Consider the following 19,105-nt stretch of genomic DNA (forward strand, 5'->3'; position numbering starts at 1 on the left):
TGCTTTCAGTTAACCAGCTATTCAGGTAAAAAAAAAAAAATTATTTAATTGCTGCAGACTAGGAGGAAACAAGTTATAAAATTCAGTATTATTCCTCCTGCCTGGATAGAAAGCATTCCAAAGTTAAATTGAACGAAAGATAAACAAGTTGTATTTAAACTCAAACTTGCAATACCTTTTTGATGCTATCAGCATCACCCTTTTCAGCATACACATTCAGCAGTGATAAATAGGTGTCTGGACCCGGTTCAACACCTGCCATCCTCATCACTGAAAGGATATTTTCTGCACTCTTCATATCTCTAAAAGAATTCAAATGGAAGACCCTTGGTAGATTTAATCATAATGATGTTTATTGTGACTTCCACATTTCCTCATTAAATTAATTAGAATTGGAAACAAAGACTGCAACAAGCATTGAGAAACTTATTTTAAGTAAGCAATCCTGAAAGGTGAAAGTGCAAATCTTTTAATTATTGTATTACTTAACATACTCTTTCAACACCTGAAAAAGTTCAAAACTAAGTGCAGCAAATTTCTTTTTCAAACACTACAAAAGTACAGTAATTTATCTTGAACTTCAACATTTTTAGACACAAAAAAAATCTACTTCCTTTGTTAAATAGCCCTGTTTTGCTTCAAAAATGTATAAAGACAGTCTTCTATACATTTTTATTCAAAACCATCACATTATTCTGCAGCTTGTAATTTTTCTGTACACTATCACTTTATATTGTAGTAAAACAAAAAGAAAATAAAAGAAAATGGTATTAAACATTACCCTGATCTTGCATGACCTTTCACAAGGCTACTGAATACTGCCTCAGTGATGGGGAGGTCTTTGGTCTTCATAAATCCAAGAATCTTACTGCAAAATACAAGACAATGAATGATGAGATTTTTTTTCTTTTGAAAAGATAAACTACTGAGCTATTGCTGCGCTGCTGGACAAGTAATATATCATCAAAACCAAATCCTGATGTCGCCGAGCAATTACATTTGGGGATGCTGCATAACATGCTCATAATTTGGTAATTTTCATTTTTTCAGATGAATTGTATTTGTCACTTTGAAATATGCAGACACAAGGGTGTGGCTGGGCTTTTTTATTTTTATCTTCCTTTTACTTATTTCTCATGCCCAACAATCACACTGTTGCAACTTAACCTTACTAAAATTAAAATGTTAAGCAGATATCCAGCAAGCCCTGAGTAACAACAACAATAACAAAACCCAGAATTAGTCCTATTTGCTCCTTAGCCCACTTTGTTCTCAAATGCCTTTCCCAGTAGCCATTTTCTTACATAGGCAGTAAGCCTTCATAACCTCACATTTTTTCCACATTGGCTCTAGAACAAGTTATTTTCTGAGCAACTTGAATACAATTTGATTTGAACACACTGGTCTATCACTTATTTTTATTTTGCTTGTACAGGTTCCAGCTGTCTCTAAGAAACTGCTCTTCAGTGCTTGGTTAAAATATAGTTAAAGTCCCTCTTTGCTTTGATCAATTTATAAGAATTACACTTAAATGAGTTTTAACATTAATGGTAAGGATTATTAGAAACAAGTTTTGTGGAAATCCCTTTAAACATAAATGCAAAAGAATACCTCGCTCCTTCAATGTCACCCTCATCGCAATAAGCAGCAATCAACCTCTGGTATGTAACCTACAGAAAACAAAAGGGGAAGTTAACAATTTCCATCCAATAGATGGATACTACTATTAAGAGTGAAGATATCATAAAAGGGTACCTACTCGATTGGGCTGCACATTAGCTTCCTCCATTTTAGCCAAGAATTCTGTCGGAGAAAATTTGTGCTCATTCTGAAGGTAGACTTTAAGTAAAGCATTATAATGGCTTGTATCATACACAGCACCTAAGAAAATATTTCAACTGGTCAGTGAACGTAGATTCTCCAAATTCAACATGATTTTATGGCTTTCTCAGGTAATTAATTTCACATCAATTTTATTCTGTATGAACTTTATGGACTGCTTCCTTTTATCCACTTTTGAAATATCAGACATCTATTTAACAGCACACATTTATAAAAGGCTAAAACATAACAAGAGCACAGTAACATCAATGCTCGTGTGCATGCTATTCCACAGCATCTACAGCTGTATTTATTTTAGAGATTCAGCAATATTACTATCAAGAAGCAGTTCGGCTATGCAACATTTATAGATAAATAACTCTAAAAAATCATCTGCTAAAACAGCTGGCAGCACTAGGAATACTCAGCCCACCAGATAAAGGTAACATCTAACAGAAAAGTAAAATACATTCTTACAATAATAAAAATCAAGCAAAAGTCCAATTTAAGCATCTTACAAAAAAAACTCCAACCAAACCAACTCTTTAGATTTATTATTAACACCCCTAGATGTCAGTATAACTCCCAGAATAGGAAACAGGTCTCTCACCTGAATAATAAAACTTAACGTTTATTCAGTAATGAATATTTGCTGTTATAACCTAGCATTTAAACACTATTAAAACACATTCAGTCTTCTATTACAAAGAAAGTAACTAAAGCACATAGCTGTTCTTGCAAGAGGGACTAGCAAAAACAACCTACCCAGTTCTTTCATCTTGTCCCATATCATATGGGCTAGTTGTGTTCTTTCAGGTGACAGTACCTCTGGTAAAAGAGCACCACAACTTCTCAACAAAAGCAAGGTCTGGTTACTTCCTGGACACCCTGCAAGTAGAACACAACCACAAATTTCTTTATAAATAATTATGCAATAATTATGCATTTAATATTAGAAAAAAGAGTCAAGACTGACCCACTGAATTTAAGCATTTTGTGTAAAATAGAATCTTCTCCAAGACTGAAGATTCTTACTGAACAGGATACCCAAATGATTAAGCAATGACACTATTATGCGCTGTCATGAAAAAGATTCACAGTAAGACATGCCATTCAATACAGTAACGACCTCAGTGGAGCGGAAATTTTTACAAGTACAACACAAAATACTAAACTCAGAAGATCTCGTACTTTAAATTTCCCAATCCAAGATCCATAGATCATTTCATCCTAACAGGGACATAGCTTTCTGGTAAATTTCTAAAATGGCAAAATACTTGATACCAATTCCATAATACTCTAAAACTGGTATTCAGAGACATTCCACATTTAAATTTCCATTTCCATTTCTGCCCATGCTCAATATAAAATAAATGAGATAACTTACATCTAGAGAATAGTGAAGGAAACTGTAAGAATGTCTACCTTCTCTGACTTCTGCACTAACCCCAGAATGTCAAAAAAGTAACTATAAACTCATCTCTCTTGAACTTCACTACTACTCCTGAGGCAAAGGAAGGCAGAGCTGCAGCATCTATCACAGATTACCCAATAAACTGAAGACATACTTTTTTTTCAATCACATCTTTATATGCAAACCCAGCAATTTCTAGTAAAAAGGAGAGTTTATTTAGAAAGCACCATACTGTAAAGAAAAAAAAAGGCAAAAAAAAGTTGTCTATTCCTTTATCACAGAGAAAGGTACACTTCATAAGTAATTTCATCCAACAAGGAGCAAGATAAATGCTCACATACAACATAAATGATAGAAAACCTTACAGATTTGTTTTCATCTCAAACATACATGCAGACTTGAAAGACTAAGACCTCCAAAATGACTTGAAGTCTAAAGCATCACTAATGCTTTGTAAGTTACTTCCAAATCATCATGCCAGTATTCCAAAGTTGTGTGCAACCCAGCATAGAGGCAGCTGTTGCCAGTAAAGATATCTCCAGCTGTGATGATCACTGTAAGTGTAATTTTTAATTATACAGAGCTGTAGAAACAGCTATACAGCTGTAAAATAATGGCAAAATAAAGTAAAAAAAAAAAAAAACAACAAAAAAAACTCAACAGCAGAAAGCTATACGTTGTCTCGAATTAGATCTTCAGGTACCAAAAAGGACCAGCAAATCTAGGATACCACATGACTATTATAAACTATGTTTCAAGAGCACATTCTACAGCAGAAAAGTTTCTTACACAGAGTAAACTCATCTGGGAAGAGACACAGGTAGTAGTGGGGGAAAAAATAAGCAATAATGAGAAAAGAGGAGGAATAAGTTAAAACATTGAGATGGGATAGGTACAAATTGCAAATGGGGATTTCAACTTCTGGAGACATAATAGAGTGGTGAGATAAGTCATACTCTACTAACTGTTAAATCCCTGCACACAATTAGTTCATGCAATAAAAACACCAACATCTCCAGTTTCACAGTGCCAGTGGTACACTAGTGACTGAATACCTTGAAAGGCAAAAGAAACGGGAAAAGATTTGGCAGTATGAGTATGGAAATATGCAGGACGAGATCTAGAGCAAGAACCTTCTTTGGGCATTTTTTGTGTTGTAATTAGAAATGGAAGAACAATACAAACACAGACAAATCTTTTTAGGAAATCAACAATAACTAACCTCCCACACTTTTGCTAAATTAGTTTTCAACATTATTAATAAAAAAGGACTGAATTTTTCATATGGATATATTTGCCATTTATTTTAATACCATCCTAGTTAAACCTCTTGTGAACTTCTACGCTTTTTTTTTTAAATATACTTACACAGCCAAAGGAAACCACTATAAGCAATTAATTTTTTTGTTAATATGACTTCCTAAAACCTGTAACTAAAGATCATGAAGAACTGTGATTTGCAGATAAGCTTAGAGACATAAAATCTTGCCAACCTACACTCGCAAATTATAAGTTTATACCCAAAAAAGACAAAGCAGTTGGAATCAGAAAGGATATCCCAAGCAAAAAGAAAAAACTAAGTTCAACAGAAAGAGAGCACGAATTGAAGACTCAGCTTATAAACAGTAAAACACAAAACTTGCAAAAGCACAATCCCAGGCATACAAGCCATTAACAGTCCAGAACAATACATAGCAAAGTTTAAAACAAAACAACACATGCTGTCATTGTTAATTATTGGCAGTAGTACTTAGTGAGTATATTTAACAAATATCTCCATTGATTCATCCTAACTAGTACCAAACCTCATCAATTGTGGTAGCTGGTTTGCAAAATATTAATATAGTCTGGCTATTTTTAGCCAAAGGGGTATTGAATCTGTCAGAATGAACAATGCCTCAGCTGTTTATTTTTGTTGTATCAAAAAAAAAAATACAGCTTTCTTGTACTGAATAACCACAGCTACCTGGGAATGCGGAAACTTGGGGACCACCTCCACATTTCCCTGTATAGTTCCATTTTAAAACAAATAACCTCTTAAGGACAGCATGGTTTATTACAGACATTTTCAAAATACACTGTGTAAAACAGATAGACATGATCCCTGTTCAGAGTGCACAATACAGTTATATGAGGAAGGTGTAACATTACCAGATTAAAAATCCACAATAAGCAAGGCAATATGATAAGATTTATTAAAAGTACACTGAATTTTTACAAGACTTTCAAATTCCCAAAGACAAAAAACCTGGAAAAGTAAACATGTGCATTCAAAGCAAAATAACATCTCTACAGCCTTTAAAGTCTGTTCATCAACATATGCAGCAGATTAAACAATGGAGACAAAATATAAATCAGAACTCTTTCAGTTAATTTCTTTGGTTTGATGAATCATTATATTGCAGCTCTAAATTTAGCTTTTATTTTGTTTTAATTGGAACTTACCTGTCTTGCATATTTCATGGAAGATTTTTAGTAGAAGGACTTTAGGGATGCGGCCAGTTTTTCTGACAGAGTTATCCATTTTATTTAATGCCCAGTCAAACTGCCAGGTCCGTCTGGTTTGAATTTCTGAAATTGGTTCTTCTTTAACACTTCCCTCCTGTTGAGGTGCAACTGTAAGGAACCGTATTTGGTACATAATGTTTCTGCTTGAATAAAAACAAACAAACAAAAAAATAGCGTTTACACTTCTGTAAGTCATTTTGCAACTACACTAGTCACACAATGTCAAAAAGATAAAATGCACTTCTTGCTGATGAACAGTTTCTTAAACACATTCCATGTTGATATAAACAAATTCCAGTCATTCATTTCTGTGTCTTTCTACTTAAAAAGATATAGTCATGTATATTTTCTCACAGTGACAACTATTACTCTGAGATTTTCAGTTGGACTCACCTCATGAGTTAAATGGTTCAAATACTGTTCCCGCAAAAATAAAAATTTTGAAGTCATCCAAGTGCTATGAAAGTCTATTGTCCCATTACGGCTTCTCACAAAAGCTCTCACATGCTTTTGAAAAATCACTCCAAGAACAGTCACAGACATCTCTTCCAGAACACAGCAAATCAAGGCAGCAAATAATACCTTTCTTTTCAATTAAAATACACAAAAACTAATGAGAGGCCAGTGTTTTAGACAATGGCTTAAAGAACAATGGGATCATTCCCCATTCTGCAGAATTTACATTAACGAGCATGAAGCATCCATTCTGCAATGTAAAGCAAACATCAACACTGGATTTGTTTAAATATTTATTTTCTCAAAATGAAGTGTGACAACCAGAAACATAATGAGAAAGTGTTCTTATTCCTAGCAAAACAACAACAGCTTGCCAATTTTATTTTCTTTTTTTTTTTTTTAAAAAAAGAACAAGTTGATGTACTTAAGAATAAGAAAATAGTATTTGTGCCGTAATGGAATTGTGAACAGCCTGTGCAGGTAAAATTATCATTACACACAAGCATTTTTGGAAGTCTCTTCTCAACTGTCCTTATAACTGCATAAAATAAAACAGACTATCCTCCTCCAGAATCCTATACGAAGGAAGTAATACATGCTGGATGGCAAAAAGAGGATTCAGCAACTTCTGAAACTGCCCTCCCTCATATCTGGCTCTGTAGACACCTCTTCAGCTAAATTTCTGTAAGGTCTCTACACCCTAGTCGTACTCCCTGCTGTTAACAGATGTTCCAGGAATCCCATGCAGTAACAGCTGCACGTTTTGTTGAAATGGCAGCCTAGAAGTGAGGAGTACTGGCATTCTCTACAAAGTTATTTTCCACACCTGGAGCTTTTCCACAGGTATGTCTGCTGGATGGTTTCTCACCAACCAGTGCTAGTTTAAGGCCCTAGCAGAGGAAACCTAGTGGAGGAGAAAAAGCTTGCTGGCAATTCAGTGTTTCAGCAGTATAGGCAGCAAGCTGCTAGACGGCAGAAAAAACATCAGTGGGGTGCATGCATATCAGTGTGGTGGAAAACAGACTGGTGGTTTACCATCTGGTTGCCTCTTGTGAGTAGGAAGTAGCCCAAAGAGCACCTTTTTCCTTGCTGTTTGAAATCCTGATTTAATAACTGAGCAGGCCATAAGTTCTAGGAGTAAAATTCTTTAAATAAAACCATCCTGAAGCAGAATATCTTTCCTAATAGAGCTGTGAAAAGTTTAGAAGATGTTTTCTTTTTGAAGGCATTAAAAAAATTCTTTAATAATGAGGAACCTCACTACCATTTGGCATTATCTTTTACAAGCAGGCAAGTTTTACACTGCCCAATCTCCTCAAGTTTCCTCCTGAAGAATGTTCCAGATGCCAGCAAATTATCTGCATTTCGACTAGGGAAAGGACAAGGAAGAAAGAATTGGAAAAGAGGAAAAAAAGACTGCCAAAAAAGGAGAGATCCCCACCTTCAGTCCGAGTTCTACCTCCTTCTAGATGCAAGTTCCCACTGATTCCTTTGGGCTAGCTCTCATTTTATTCAGACCCCTCTGTGAGCTTATTTAACTCACTAACCTGGCACAATACTAATTCAGCCACTTCTACAAAAAAACAATTACTGTTCCATCAAGTTAAGAGTGGAAAGGGCTCACACAGTGTCCAAAACCCAACAGAATGAACCAGAAAAAAAGAAGTGGAATAGGAATAGATAGCTAGAATCAGAGGAACTAGGGAGAAAAAGAAGAAACTGAAACACCACTTTTGGTGGTAAGCAGCTCATCAGATTAATGCTATCAAACTTTTTTTTTTTGTTACTAGTAATGCCATCTCTCACTAGAAGTATTTCCCTGGGTGTCATTTTCCGATTCTTTCTTTCCTTTTCCAATTCTCCTACCTCATCATATAACCAGAGACAGGGTACCTTCCCTAAAACAGGAATCATTAGACTAATTAAAATCCAGTAGTACAAGGTAAGAATAACAGTAAGATACTAAATCTTAAGTCCTCTTGGTGTAAAAACCAAATGAGATGTCTACAATTTAGATAACTTCAATACTTAACTATGAGCTAACCACTGGATAGCTATAAGAATCAAACAGTAAAGATTGCAAGATCTTTGTTTTATCTTAACAATATAGATAAAGAAAGAAAATGGTACCATCCACTCTTATATAGCCATTAAAAAAAGCTACTTGAAAGGTTTTCAGAGTACTTCAAGTCAGGTTGGAAAAATTCTTTGGAAGCAAACAGCAACACAGGGCTTACTGTCTTTGTGACACAGAAATTTATACTTTGATTTCCCTTAACAATCAAAGCACAAGTGGACAAAACTCCTGTGCTTCAAATTAAAATTGAAATGTCTCTTTCTATAAAAATCTGCTATTGTTTTATAGTATCTTGCAAATTATTGAACTATATCTTATGCCACATAGCACACTTGTAATCATAAACTAATTGGTATCTACAATTCTTAAGTCCTGAGCTGTTTTAAGAAAGCCATCTTTCTAAGATTCTCCATGTGTCAAAAGCCACAAACATTTTAAAGTACTTGCATAGCTCCATCAGATTAAGTATGAAGATAAAAACAGTATGTGCATGCTCAAATATGCTGGTTAACAGCATGAGAGGACTCTACACTTACATTTGTTCCTAAGCTCTCCCTGCTTAGCGTTTAGCATGATGCTGTTTATAAGTTTAGAATATTATACTATATCAATTGCTACAGTTGTACACTGTAAAATATTATACTCTTATATGAAGTGTTATTTTGATACACTAACTTAACCTTCTGAAAGATCAGCAGAATTGGGCATTTCCAATTACACACACACACATAGATATTATCAAATATGGTACGTGGGAGAAAAAAAAATGCTAAGAGCTCACTATTCTAAAATATGAAAGATTAAGCAGACCAGAAAGATAGCTTTCAAAGAAACGCAAACTTAAATTAAGTAACACAGAATCAGGTTTGATTTCAGGCAATCACGTGAAGACAGAAGAATGCAGTAGACTACATACTTACTGAAAATTTATACTAATGACAAAACCTCCCCAAGAAACAGAAAAAGAAGCTAACAAAATAAGCAGTTATCCACGCATCAGCAATCTTCAACAACCTTGTGTGATTCTTCTTTAATTTTTAGAAGTTGACAAAGCACACACAATTAAGGGGAATAAAAAAAACCCAAGGATAAAATCAAGAAGGCCATGTTAACCATTTTAGTCACATAAGTCACATAAAAAGGCAGCAAGAAAGGCTTCTAAATATAAGGAAGATGATTTTAGAAAATACACACACCTCTTAAAATGGAAAAAAATTACAGATCATACACTATTTAGCTTTCAAAAAAATGTTAACTGCAACCATACTATGTAAATTGTAACCATTTTGCCATGACTGAATTTTAACAAGGACGTGTGGGTGTAGGTAAGAATAGGGAAGAATGAGCTAAATAATTTCTGGAAACATTAAGATATGTTATATTTAAGACACATTAATGGGCCTTACTCAACCTCCAGTCCTTTGGAATTACCTTCAAAAACTCATGAAATTTTGAGAAAAACATAAGCATAATCAATAAAATATATGGATTGATGTATAGGCTTTTGGCACCATGTTACCTGTCGATCTCATAAGCAAAACAATGTACTTTTAGTTATAAAAATATGGGTGCAGTAATTGTTTAAAAAAAATTTAAAAATATATAAGATGTGCTGATCAGGGTTTGTTGCAAAATTGGGAACATATTTTGTAGGATTCTAAATTAAGCTATCTCCTGATCCAACTGGGAAGAGACTGGTACAACCCATGTCCAGTCAATAATTTCATTAACAATTTGGATGACAGAAGAGTTAATAAACTTATAAAATTTGTAGACAACACCACAACAGTGGCAAACTCTTAGAAGAAGAGCCTCAGACTTCAGAGTCCTCTTCACTACTTGACATAATGGTCTGAAATCAAGAAAAAGGAAATTCAATACAGACCAAAGAAAGTTCTAAGTTTTGGACAAAAAACAAAGGCAGAAATGTAAGACGGTATACAATTGGCTAGACAACAGTCCAACCAAAAAAAGTACTGAAAATGAGCCACTGATAAACATGAAACACCACATAGCAAAAAAGAAAACAATTCTTCAACTCCTAACAAAAGCAACATAGATAAAATACAGAGAGAATTATTCTGCTTGTCATGGTGTGTTTACTCAGGAAAACACAAGTTTAAAAGACCCATCTACCCCATCCCACTCTCCAAATAAAGAAGCAACCGTGCCCAATCCATCAGACATCACACTGGTAATATTAATTGTTCTAATACTAATTATAATTAAATATTAGAACAGGATACCTTGACAGTCAAATCTTCTCATTTTGAAGCTTATAAAATAAGATTAGGAGAGGGGAAAAAAAAAAAATCTCCCGCACATGACCTTGGCATTGCTGATCCTGCCTCAGTGCTAGATGTTAAGAGTATATAATCTTATGATGTAACCATATTTTTCCAATTATTTTAACTAACTTTGTTCAGAATTAAATGCTATGCTACACAGCAAAATGCATGACAATTCTCCAAGGATTGCAATGGGTGCCAAGTATTTACTTTCATAAATTACTGTTAAATGGTACTTTAAGATTTTCTCCATGTGAAACATTATACTTGCGAGCATGTGAAGGTGCACAATAAACTTCAGATCTGTTTGGATTAGCAACCTGATTCCTTCCCAACACATGCAATTTCTCTTTACTATGCTTCAGAACTCTGTTTCTTTGTACCTACCCAGAGAAGCTCAAAAGGATACATTAAGCCCTATAAAGTGATCTCTCTCCTACTCCCACAATCACAAGATTAGAAGTAGCCTTCCAGTATTTGAGCCTTTACATAACTCTACCTTTACACCATTTTCAGCTTTGTCTCTACAACTGTGAGGATTAAAAATTCAGACCTTGCCTACATAGGAGAAAATAACCAATTATATGTTTGTAATCCCAACACAGAACCACTCGCCATTTAGCCATAACTCTTCATCTCCAATTTAGCTTACAAAGTCTGGAAAGTAGATGAAGCTAAACTCATAAAAAACTCATGCTGAGATGAAGTGTGCATGGGGAAATTTATACTAAGTTAACTAGTAAAATATTTCTATGTTTGCAAGAGTTTATGAGAATCCCAGTACCATACTCACATGTATTTACATGGTTTCCATATTTCTAGAGCAGACTAAAGGCGGTGCCTTTGATTCCCTAAAGGAACAAATCTTACTCACCAGTCTGAGTAAAAAGTGTCCCATCTTTCCCAAAACTCAAAAAGTAGGTGGTTTCAGTGATCTCCCTGGTAGCAGCAGAGTTTACTTTCTGTAAAACTTGACCAATTCCAAACATTCAAAAAAGGATTACAGAACTACCATATGGATATTTGCCTCCCTTTATCAGAGCCACACTAATGTAGCTGCTACAATTTTTCTAAGAAAAGTACTGAATATTTTGTTACGTTCTTTCTAAACTAAACAGGCAAAAGGTGTAGGAAATAGTTTTCAAAATACAAGCCATACTCGAAGTAGAATAATGGTAAACTTATGAGTTAAAATTCACTACTATACATAAAAGCACTACAGACTTAACAGTCGTTCAATTTACTAAATGTAAGACTAAATATACCACCTGAGATCCCAGCATGATTCACATGACTGCTAAACAGTATTTCCCCCAACTTAGCTATGGTCACATACAAAAAAAAAAGCCACAATGTTCAAGCCACTGTATCCTTGTTCCAATGAGATACAGTAGGATCCTACAAGAATAGAGAAAATTTTATGCTTTTTATGTAGACTGAGAATATCTACTTAGATATTCTTGGAGAATATCGAAAAACTTTGCCTAAGTGATTCACAAGAAGCAAAGCAGAAAAACCTTGCTTTGTGCTATTTCTTAGGAAGTCTCTACACATTTTATGTCCATCAGTAAAACACATACACAACAACAACAACAACAGTGCAGCTTGTGAAATTTACTAGGACAGAACATTGTTTCAGTATTACCAAAAGCAAGTCTACTCAATGCCTCCTCTGCATTTAAAGCCCATTAATTCTATCATTTTGCTAATATAAAGTAATTAAGCACTCAATTCTAGATTTTTGTCCACTGGTGATGGACTGCTGACTATGACAATCGACAGCCAAAAGCAACTTGTTTGCAGCCAATTAAAAAAAAAAAAGTACCATGCATTAAACCATGAATCATTTGGGGTTTTTAACTTATGGCTTACCCAAAGCTCAAATCAAATCCCTCGGATCCAAAACAGGACTCTTTAAAAGGGTATGCTTCCTCCCATCTCACCCACTTGCTTCAGTCTTGTACAAACACACCACAACGTACCAAAAGTCAACTGTCTTTACAAAGACAACTTGAAAAGCACTGTACATGATACCCTCTTATCAACTTCCTCAGCAATCACTCCTCTGAACAGAACACATCAAAACTGGTATTTAAACTCACTGGAATCTCAAACTATAGAAGTGACAGCAAGGCCAAAGATGACTTGCGAGACTTGCAAATAGAGATTTCACTTGATTTTCCTGCTTAGCTATACTTTTATGATCTATGCCTTAAGAGCCTAATTGTTCTCCTTTTCTCTGAGGACAGATAGGGTGTCGCATCAGGATGAGTATCCTAGCACCTGTACATCTGAAAGTGCCATTCAACAATACAGCTGAATTGATCTAGTATCACACAGTCATCATGCAGGGTTCCCTCTTCTTTTGCCCGTGGTACCACCCTTCTAGACTTCATCAGTTCCTTACCTGATCCAATAAAACCTGGCCATCTGCCAGAAAACTTTTTCCTCACAGTCTAGCAAATGAAATCAGCCCAGTAACAGGTCCACAGAGCACCCTGATTTAGAGCAGGACAAGCTGGCCAGCAATGGGAAGGTGGTCAGTGTGGGAAAAATGGAGCAGATACCATTCCTCCCAACACTAGCTTTACCACAGCAGCAAGCTGTAACATCAAATCATAACACAGTCACCTAGAGTATGTAGAAAAAAGTCCCCAAAAGATATTCTGATAATTCAAAATCTTCTCTGAACGCTTGTCAACTGAGACGTTTGTTACAGCATTCTTGACAGTCAGCTACTAGCAGCAAATTTAACCATTGCTTCCCTTAGTGAAGCTTCTATGAACAAAGTTCCAGTAAATAATTTGTACCACATAAATCAGTGCAGTGCTAAAGCGTGCTGTTGTAGATCTGAAATTTGTTGTATTGGTCTGTCATAGCTTATTTATCTTGTTATCATTGCATGGCATGAGAGTGATGACATACAGCTCAGCATATTTCACATTTCATACTAGAGGCAGAAAAGTGAAACAGTAAATTTGCCTTAGATCCAATTTGCTACTCAACCACCCAATGCAACTGGACATCCATCTACTGTCCTAACCTAACTTCAGAAGAAGTTTAGATTAAACTGACACAAAATTAAATGGGAAACGCTCCCACAGTATATTCCATTGGCTCAACTACGGTGCAGCAACACGCAGCAGAGCAACAGGAACCATCAATCACTGCAGGGAGACTATCTTATTCTAGCATATCCACTCTGCCCAAATGTGATCAAAGTCATCACTCTACCGCAGATGTACTTGAAAGTACTGACACATAAATTGAAGCCTTATTTGCATGAAGAGCCACTTCTCTGTCCAGCATGTATCATACTGTCTCTGAGCAGAAAAGCAATATACTCTGAGAGCCTCTAAAATTACACAGGCATAACAAGTAGCCCAACCATCATTTCTGTACTCTACAGTTTGGCAGTGGTAGTTAGGACTTCCTTGGAAAAACTGAAGCAATATAATGCTTTGATAAAATCTCTGCTTGAATGTGAATGGTTGTTGTTTCATATCTCTAAAGAAATGAACAGATTTGCAACTTTTCTGTGAAAGTCTCAAATCTGCCTCTGAACTGACTGTATTCTAAAGCAACTGTATCAAGCACATATAAACATAGTCATTTACACAGTTCTCTTGCGAAATGCTGGATTATTCCTTGTTATTTACTCTTAAAACTGTGGGGCTTTTTCCCCACTATTACAACTAGAACTTCAACAGTCTCTGGAATTTGCTGCAGCGTACTGCATTTCACTCTCAAAATACCATCCCGAGACCTGAACAGCAAGTACAGCAAGGCTAAATGATGTCCATATGTCATTCTAGTTCTTCAAAAGAGGTCCATTTCCAGAAGGTAAAACTTCGGTAGAAAAAAAACCCCAATGAATAGTTACTTAAGGTAAAAAATGAAGTAAGAGTATATGCTTATATGCGTAATTTCAGTTCATAAATGTTAGCTCTGCTTTACACTTTGGTCCTAGAGCATCACTTGTGCGCTAGGATGCCTAAATCCATAAAGTAAAGTGACAGTAAGACAAAGATTTTAGATGAAAAATTATCTTAGGAATGAAATTACTGGACAGAAAGAATGCACAAAGTTAGGTGTGCTGCTCAGTCTTACTCCAATATAATTCACAGTTTAGACTGAAACCTAAAAGCTATGAAATAAATACCACTGTTTCCTGTGAATGTGTTCTCTACCAAGCACCTTTCTCACAGTTAACTAAAACTAGCCTGTGAATTACTAAACTATCCCACATATGACCCCATTTATACTTGAAAATATAGAAGAGTATAATTTGTTGCAAGAAAAAAGTATCATTGGGCGTGGGGGGGAATCAACCTAAAATCCAAACCCCAGCTGTTGGAGCCAAATTACCATCACATAAAGCACTTTTCAAGCTCTTTCCAGAAACGCAGTTCTAAAAAAAAAAAAAAAAAGTGTTGTTAGTCCTTCGTCAAGTCATACATGAAGTTCTGTCAACATTACATCTTGCAACAAACTAATTTAGGAAATTAAGCTAATTTAGGAAACTAAGAAGAACACAAAAATCAGCTGAATTACCACAACATAGAAAAGTTTATTCATGATCTGCCACTAACTATATGTGTGGTTCTGTTACCAACCATACAGCAGATGTCTTCCCAGCTCCTGGTCCTTCCTGCACAGGTCTGCTGCATCCTTTGCATCAACTTCATCATTTAACAATCTGTTACACTTCAACCACTAAAACCAGCAGAAAACTACAAACTTTTTTAGGTAAGATTTCTGTCAGGCTACTGCATAAAATCAGCTCACAATAGGTTCGATAAGCACTAAAGCTAGTGCAGGTAGCAATAACCTCCTTATTTTGCTGGCGAGACTTCCCTCTAGCAGTTCTCTTGCTGACTCTCATCTGTTCCCATCCTTTCTCCTGAACCAGCTCTGGAACTCAACAAGTCCTCTGCTGAACATACTTATTTATCTAGAATGACAGAACACTGTTCTGGTTTTCTACCAGGCATTAAGTTACATTGACTTAAGTGGGACCACCAGAGCTATAACAAGGCACAAGCCCCTTCCCACCTACTTGCACTGGATCCTCACTAGGTTTGCCAAACACTGGAAGAAATACAGCAAACATTCACATCCTTGGAGTAAACAGATCTAAACTTCTATTTAGCTAGGCATTTATATTTAAAATTATTTATAATTATTTTAATTGTTTAATTTTATACAAATTTTTAGTTAACAGTCGTTATTATAATCACAGCAAGTCACTTCACATAAATGAAAGCTAAGCATCTCAACTCATTCCCAACTCCCTGTTTTAAGGCTTAGAAACTGGACATGGTGGAAACCAAAAATCTAACCCCATCAAGGCTCAGAAATCATAAACAAACCTTTCTGTCATTCACAGACCGTTTGAGAATTTGTTGACAATGAAGTAACCCCTAATGTTAAAAAAGTTTGCACAGATCTTCATGTAGTTGTAACAGCATACTTGCTACCCAAAATACAAAAAATAAATACCAAACTCTTTGACATAGCTATCATCTGCACAAGGCGCCTCCTTCTTAGGACAATTAATTAAGGAAAAAACTCACGGAAGCAACTAGTTTGCCTATATAACAGAATGCTAACATCACCCTGGTGATTTATTAAAAAAAAGCGTGGGCAAAAAAACATGAAATATCATATGTTTCTACAAACAGGGATTCTGAACTGTTTGTTCATGTATTCAGAGCTGAACCTTTTGCACTTCTGCATCCAAGAAGCACGTGTTCAAGACAAAACACATCCCAAATGTGAAGCTGCAGTGCACCACCACTGGAGAGAAAGCTCATTCTCCCAAAACTAATGTTCTTTTCACTAAAAAAAAAAAAAAAAAGTACTCGTGTTAAGGAAGGGCTGCGTCTCCAGATTTCCTGCAGGGCACCAACCACATGTGAGCGCGGTCAAAACAGCGACAGGGATGCACACAGGTGGGGCGAGTTTTCCACCCTACCTGCGTGATGGAAAAGAGGGAACCATAGCAAAGGAGTTAAGGTATTCCTCCGGATAACAGACCCAGCACAGTCTGACGGGCACGGGGAAGAAGCCCAGATTCTAACTGTGCGGCTACCCGCGCTCCAGCGCTGCTTATCTCCGCCGGGTCTCCCCCTCGACTCCCCCTCTGCACCGTTTGTCCCACGACAGCGGTACCCTCCAGAGAACAGCGCCCTTTGCTCTTCACAGAGAGGAGCGCACTCTGCTTTCGTTTGAGCCCGACCGCGGGAAGCGGCGCTGCGGAAGGAGCGGGCCACCCTCGCCGGAGGGAAGCGTGGCTCGCCCGCGGCCTTCGACCCTGACCTAACCCTGCCGCGCACAGGCGGCGAGAGGCCGCCGGGCCGGGCCGGGCCGAGCCGGGCCGGGGGGCTCCCGCCGGCAGCCCCGGGGTGGGGGTGGGGCGGCGGCGCAGCAGGGGCCAACGGCCGCGGGCGCGCGAGGCGGCCCCGCCGGCGGTGCCCTTGGGCACGGGGACTGCCGCCTGAGCCGGCCCCACCGCGCCTCTCGCCGCCTCGCCACCGGCGAGCGCCGGGCAGCCCCGCGGCGCAGCGTCTCACCTGGCGGGGACCGCGGACGGGCGGAGGAGGGGCAGGAGGCGCGGACAGAGCCCCCGCAGGCGCCCGGCGGAGCTCAGCAGGGCAGCCATGACCGCCGGACGCGGAGCAGCACGTGAGCCGGACGCCGCGCTACGGCGCACGCGCACCAGGGGGAGAGGGGGCGGGTAGGCGCCTGAGCTCCTCCTCCGCTGGCCCACGTGACGGGAGGAACCATTCGCAGCGGGGGGAGGGGGGGCCGCCGGCCCCGCTATCGGAACGGGCTCGCTCAGGCACCGGCGTGCTTCTAATTCCCACCCCGCGCCACTGGTGGGACATTCCACGCAAGGCGGGCGGCGCAGCCCCAACCCCGGGTTGGGTCGGTCGGCAACCAACCCAGAATTGCTCCGGCGGAAGGCGGCCGGGAGGGTGCTGTGAGCTGTTGGGGCAGGGCGGAAAGTGCGCGGGCTCGGCGCGTCTCGCCGCGCTCCTGGAGGCGGAAGGGAGCAGGGGGGAAGCGCCGACTTTCCCAGCAGCTTCTCCCGGGAGTTGGGCACCGCTCTGCGCGCTCCTCCGCGCGATGCCGGCTGGCCCGGCGGGGTCTCGCGGGCAGGTGGCGCCCGCCCTCGCCCACGGGAGGAAGTCACGTGGGCGACGGGGCGCGCGCGGGTGCGCGGCGCTGCCCTCCGCGGCGAGGCGCCGCGGGGCGCGCGCCCCGGCCAGCCGGGCCCCGCTGCGCCGCCCCTCTCCCGGGGCTGAGCGGCGAGGGGAGGGGCGGCCCGCGCCTCCGGGGGCTCCGCCCCCCCGAAGGCTCCGCCCCCCTCGGAGCCCGGCCGCGGCTGTCCGGGGAGGGGAAGGCGGTTCCCGGCGGCTCCCGCTCGCTCAGGGTTTGAGGCGGGACGGAGCTGCCGTTCGCTGCCTGTGGGTGGTCAGACGGCACGAGAAACGAGGCAGGTGGCGTGGAAATACGACACCCACAAAAAATCCCTCGGCCTGCTCCTGTCGATAATAAGAAAAACTCCGTCTTCGGTGTGCCGGTAGTGGGCTGGCACGTGTCGCTCCAAGGAAGCAGTACTTGCGTCGTCGGGCGGGGAAGCCCCTGGTGGCGGCCCTGGGCTGCGGGGGGGAGGGGGGGGTCCGAAATCTTGTCATCCCCTACTTCCTTCTGGGAACAAAATGGGAGTGGGGGGCTGAGGGAAGGACCTTGGTTAAAAAACTCTCTAACGGTAAATCTCTGCCTGAGCTTGGTTATGTCTACTAAGATGCTCTCTGCATTGGTGTTTCATTTTAGCATGCAAGTTAAGCTGGTTCCCATGACATAAAACATTAACTTAGATAAGTACTTACAAGTTAAGTGCGTGTTTTCTTACAAAAACTGTGGAATTGTTTTTCCCGTAGATTGCAAATACTTGCTCCGGGGGACAGATCGATTTTTATCAAATCAACTACAATCAGCCATTTCTGATCACACTTTACTCGGAAAGACTTGTAAAGTCTCCTCATCAAAATGCGACGGGCCTGGTTTTAAAAAGTTACAAACGCCCATTTTTGTTATCTGTAAGAACGTCCTGGATGTTCGATACTTGTCAAGCTGTAAGGCATGAGTTATGGCTAGTGAGCCCATATTTGTAAGGTTACTGCTTGGCCTGATTCACTCTGCCCTGGGAATTTACTCCTACCATTAATAATTCCCAAGAGACTATCCCTGGGGATAATAATTAAGCAGTGGCAGGTTGTCCTGGTTTCAGCTGGGATAGAGTTAACTGTCTTCCTAGTAGCTGGTACAGTGCTGTGTTTTGAGTTCAGTATGTGAAGAATGTTGATAACACTGATGTTTTCAGTTGTTGCTCAGTAGTGTTTAGACTATAGTCAAGGATTTTTCAGCTTCTCATGCCCAGCCAGGGCACCTGACCCAAAGTGGCCAACAGTGTATTCCATACCATGTGACGTCCCATCTAGTTTAGGAACTGGGAAGGGGGGGGCAGGGAAT

General features: G+C 39.4%; 1 protein-coding gene across 1 annotated transcript in view; it reads right to left on the reverse strand.

Annotated features, from left to right (window-relative positions):
• Nucleotides 1-17,469, reverse strand: part of LRPPRC (leucine rich pentatricopeptide repeat containing) — a 93,956-nt gene extending 76,487 nt beyond the window's left edge. Inside the window, 8 exon segments of the mRNA XM_069800272.1 lie at nucleotides 176-302; nucleotides 782-868; nucleotides 1,612-1,670; nucleotides 1,760-1,881; nucleotides 2,587-2,709; nucleotides 5,681-5,886; nucleotides 17,140-17,303; nucleotides 17,305-17,469. Of these exon segments, the coding sequence (XP_069656373.1) occupies nucleotides 176-302; nucleotides 782-868; nucleotides 1,612-1,670; nucleotides 1,760-1,881; nucleotides 2,587-2,709; nucleotides 5,681-5,886; nucleotides 17,140-17,303; nucleotides 17,305-17,454 (1,038 nt within the window). The 5' untranslated portion in view covers nucleotides 17,455-17,469.
• Nucleotides 17,470-19,105: the final 1,636 nt, after the last annotated feature.

The sequence above is a fragment of the Haliaeetus albicilla genome, chromosome 13, assembly GCF_947461875.1.
Source record: "Haliaeetus albicilla chromosome 13, bHalAlb1.1, whole genome shotgun sequence".
NCBI classification, from domain to species: Eukaryota; Metazoa; Chordata; class Aves; order Accipitriformes; family Accipitridae; genus Haliaeetus; species Haliaeetus albicilla.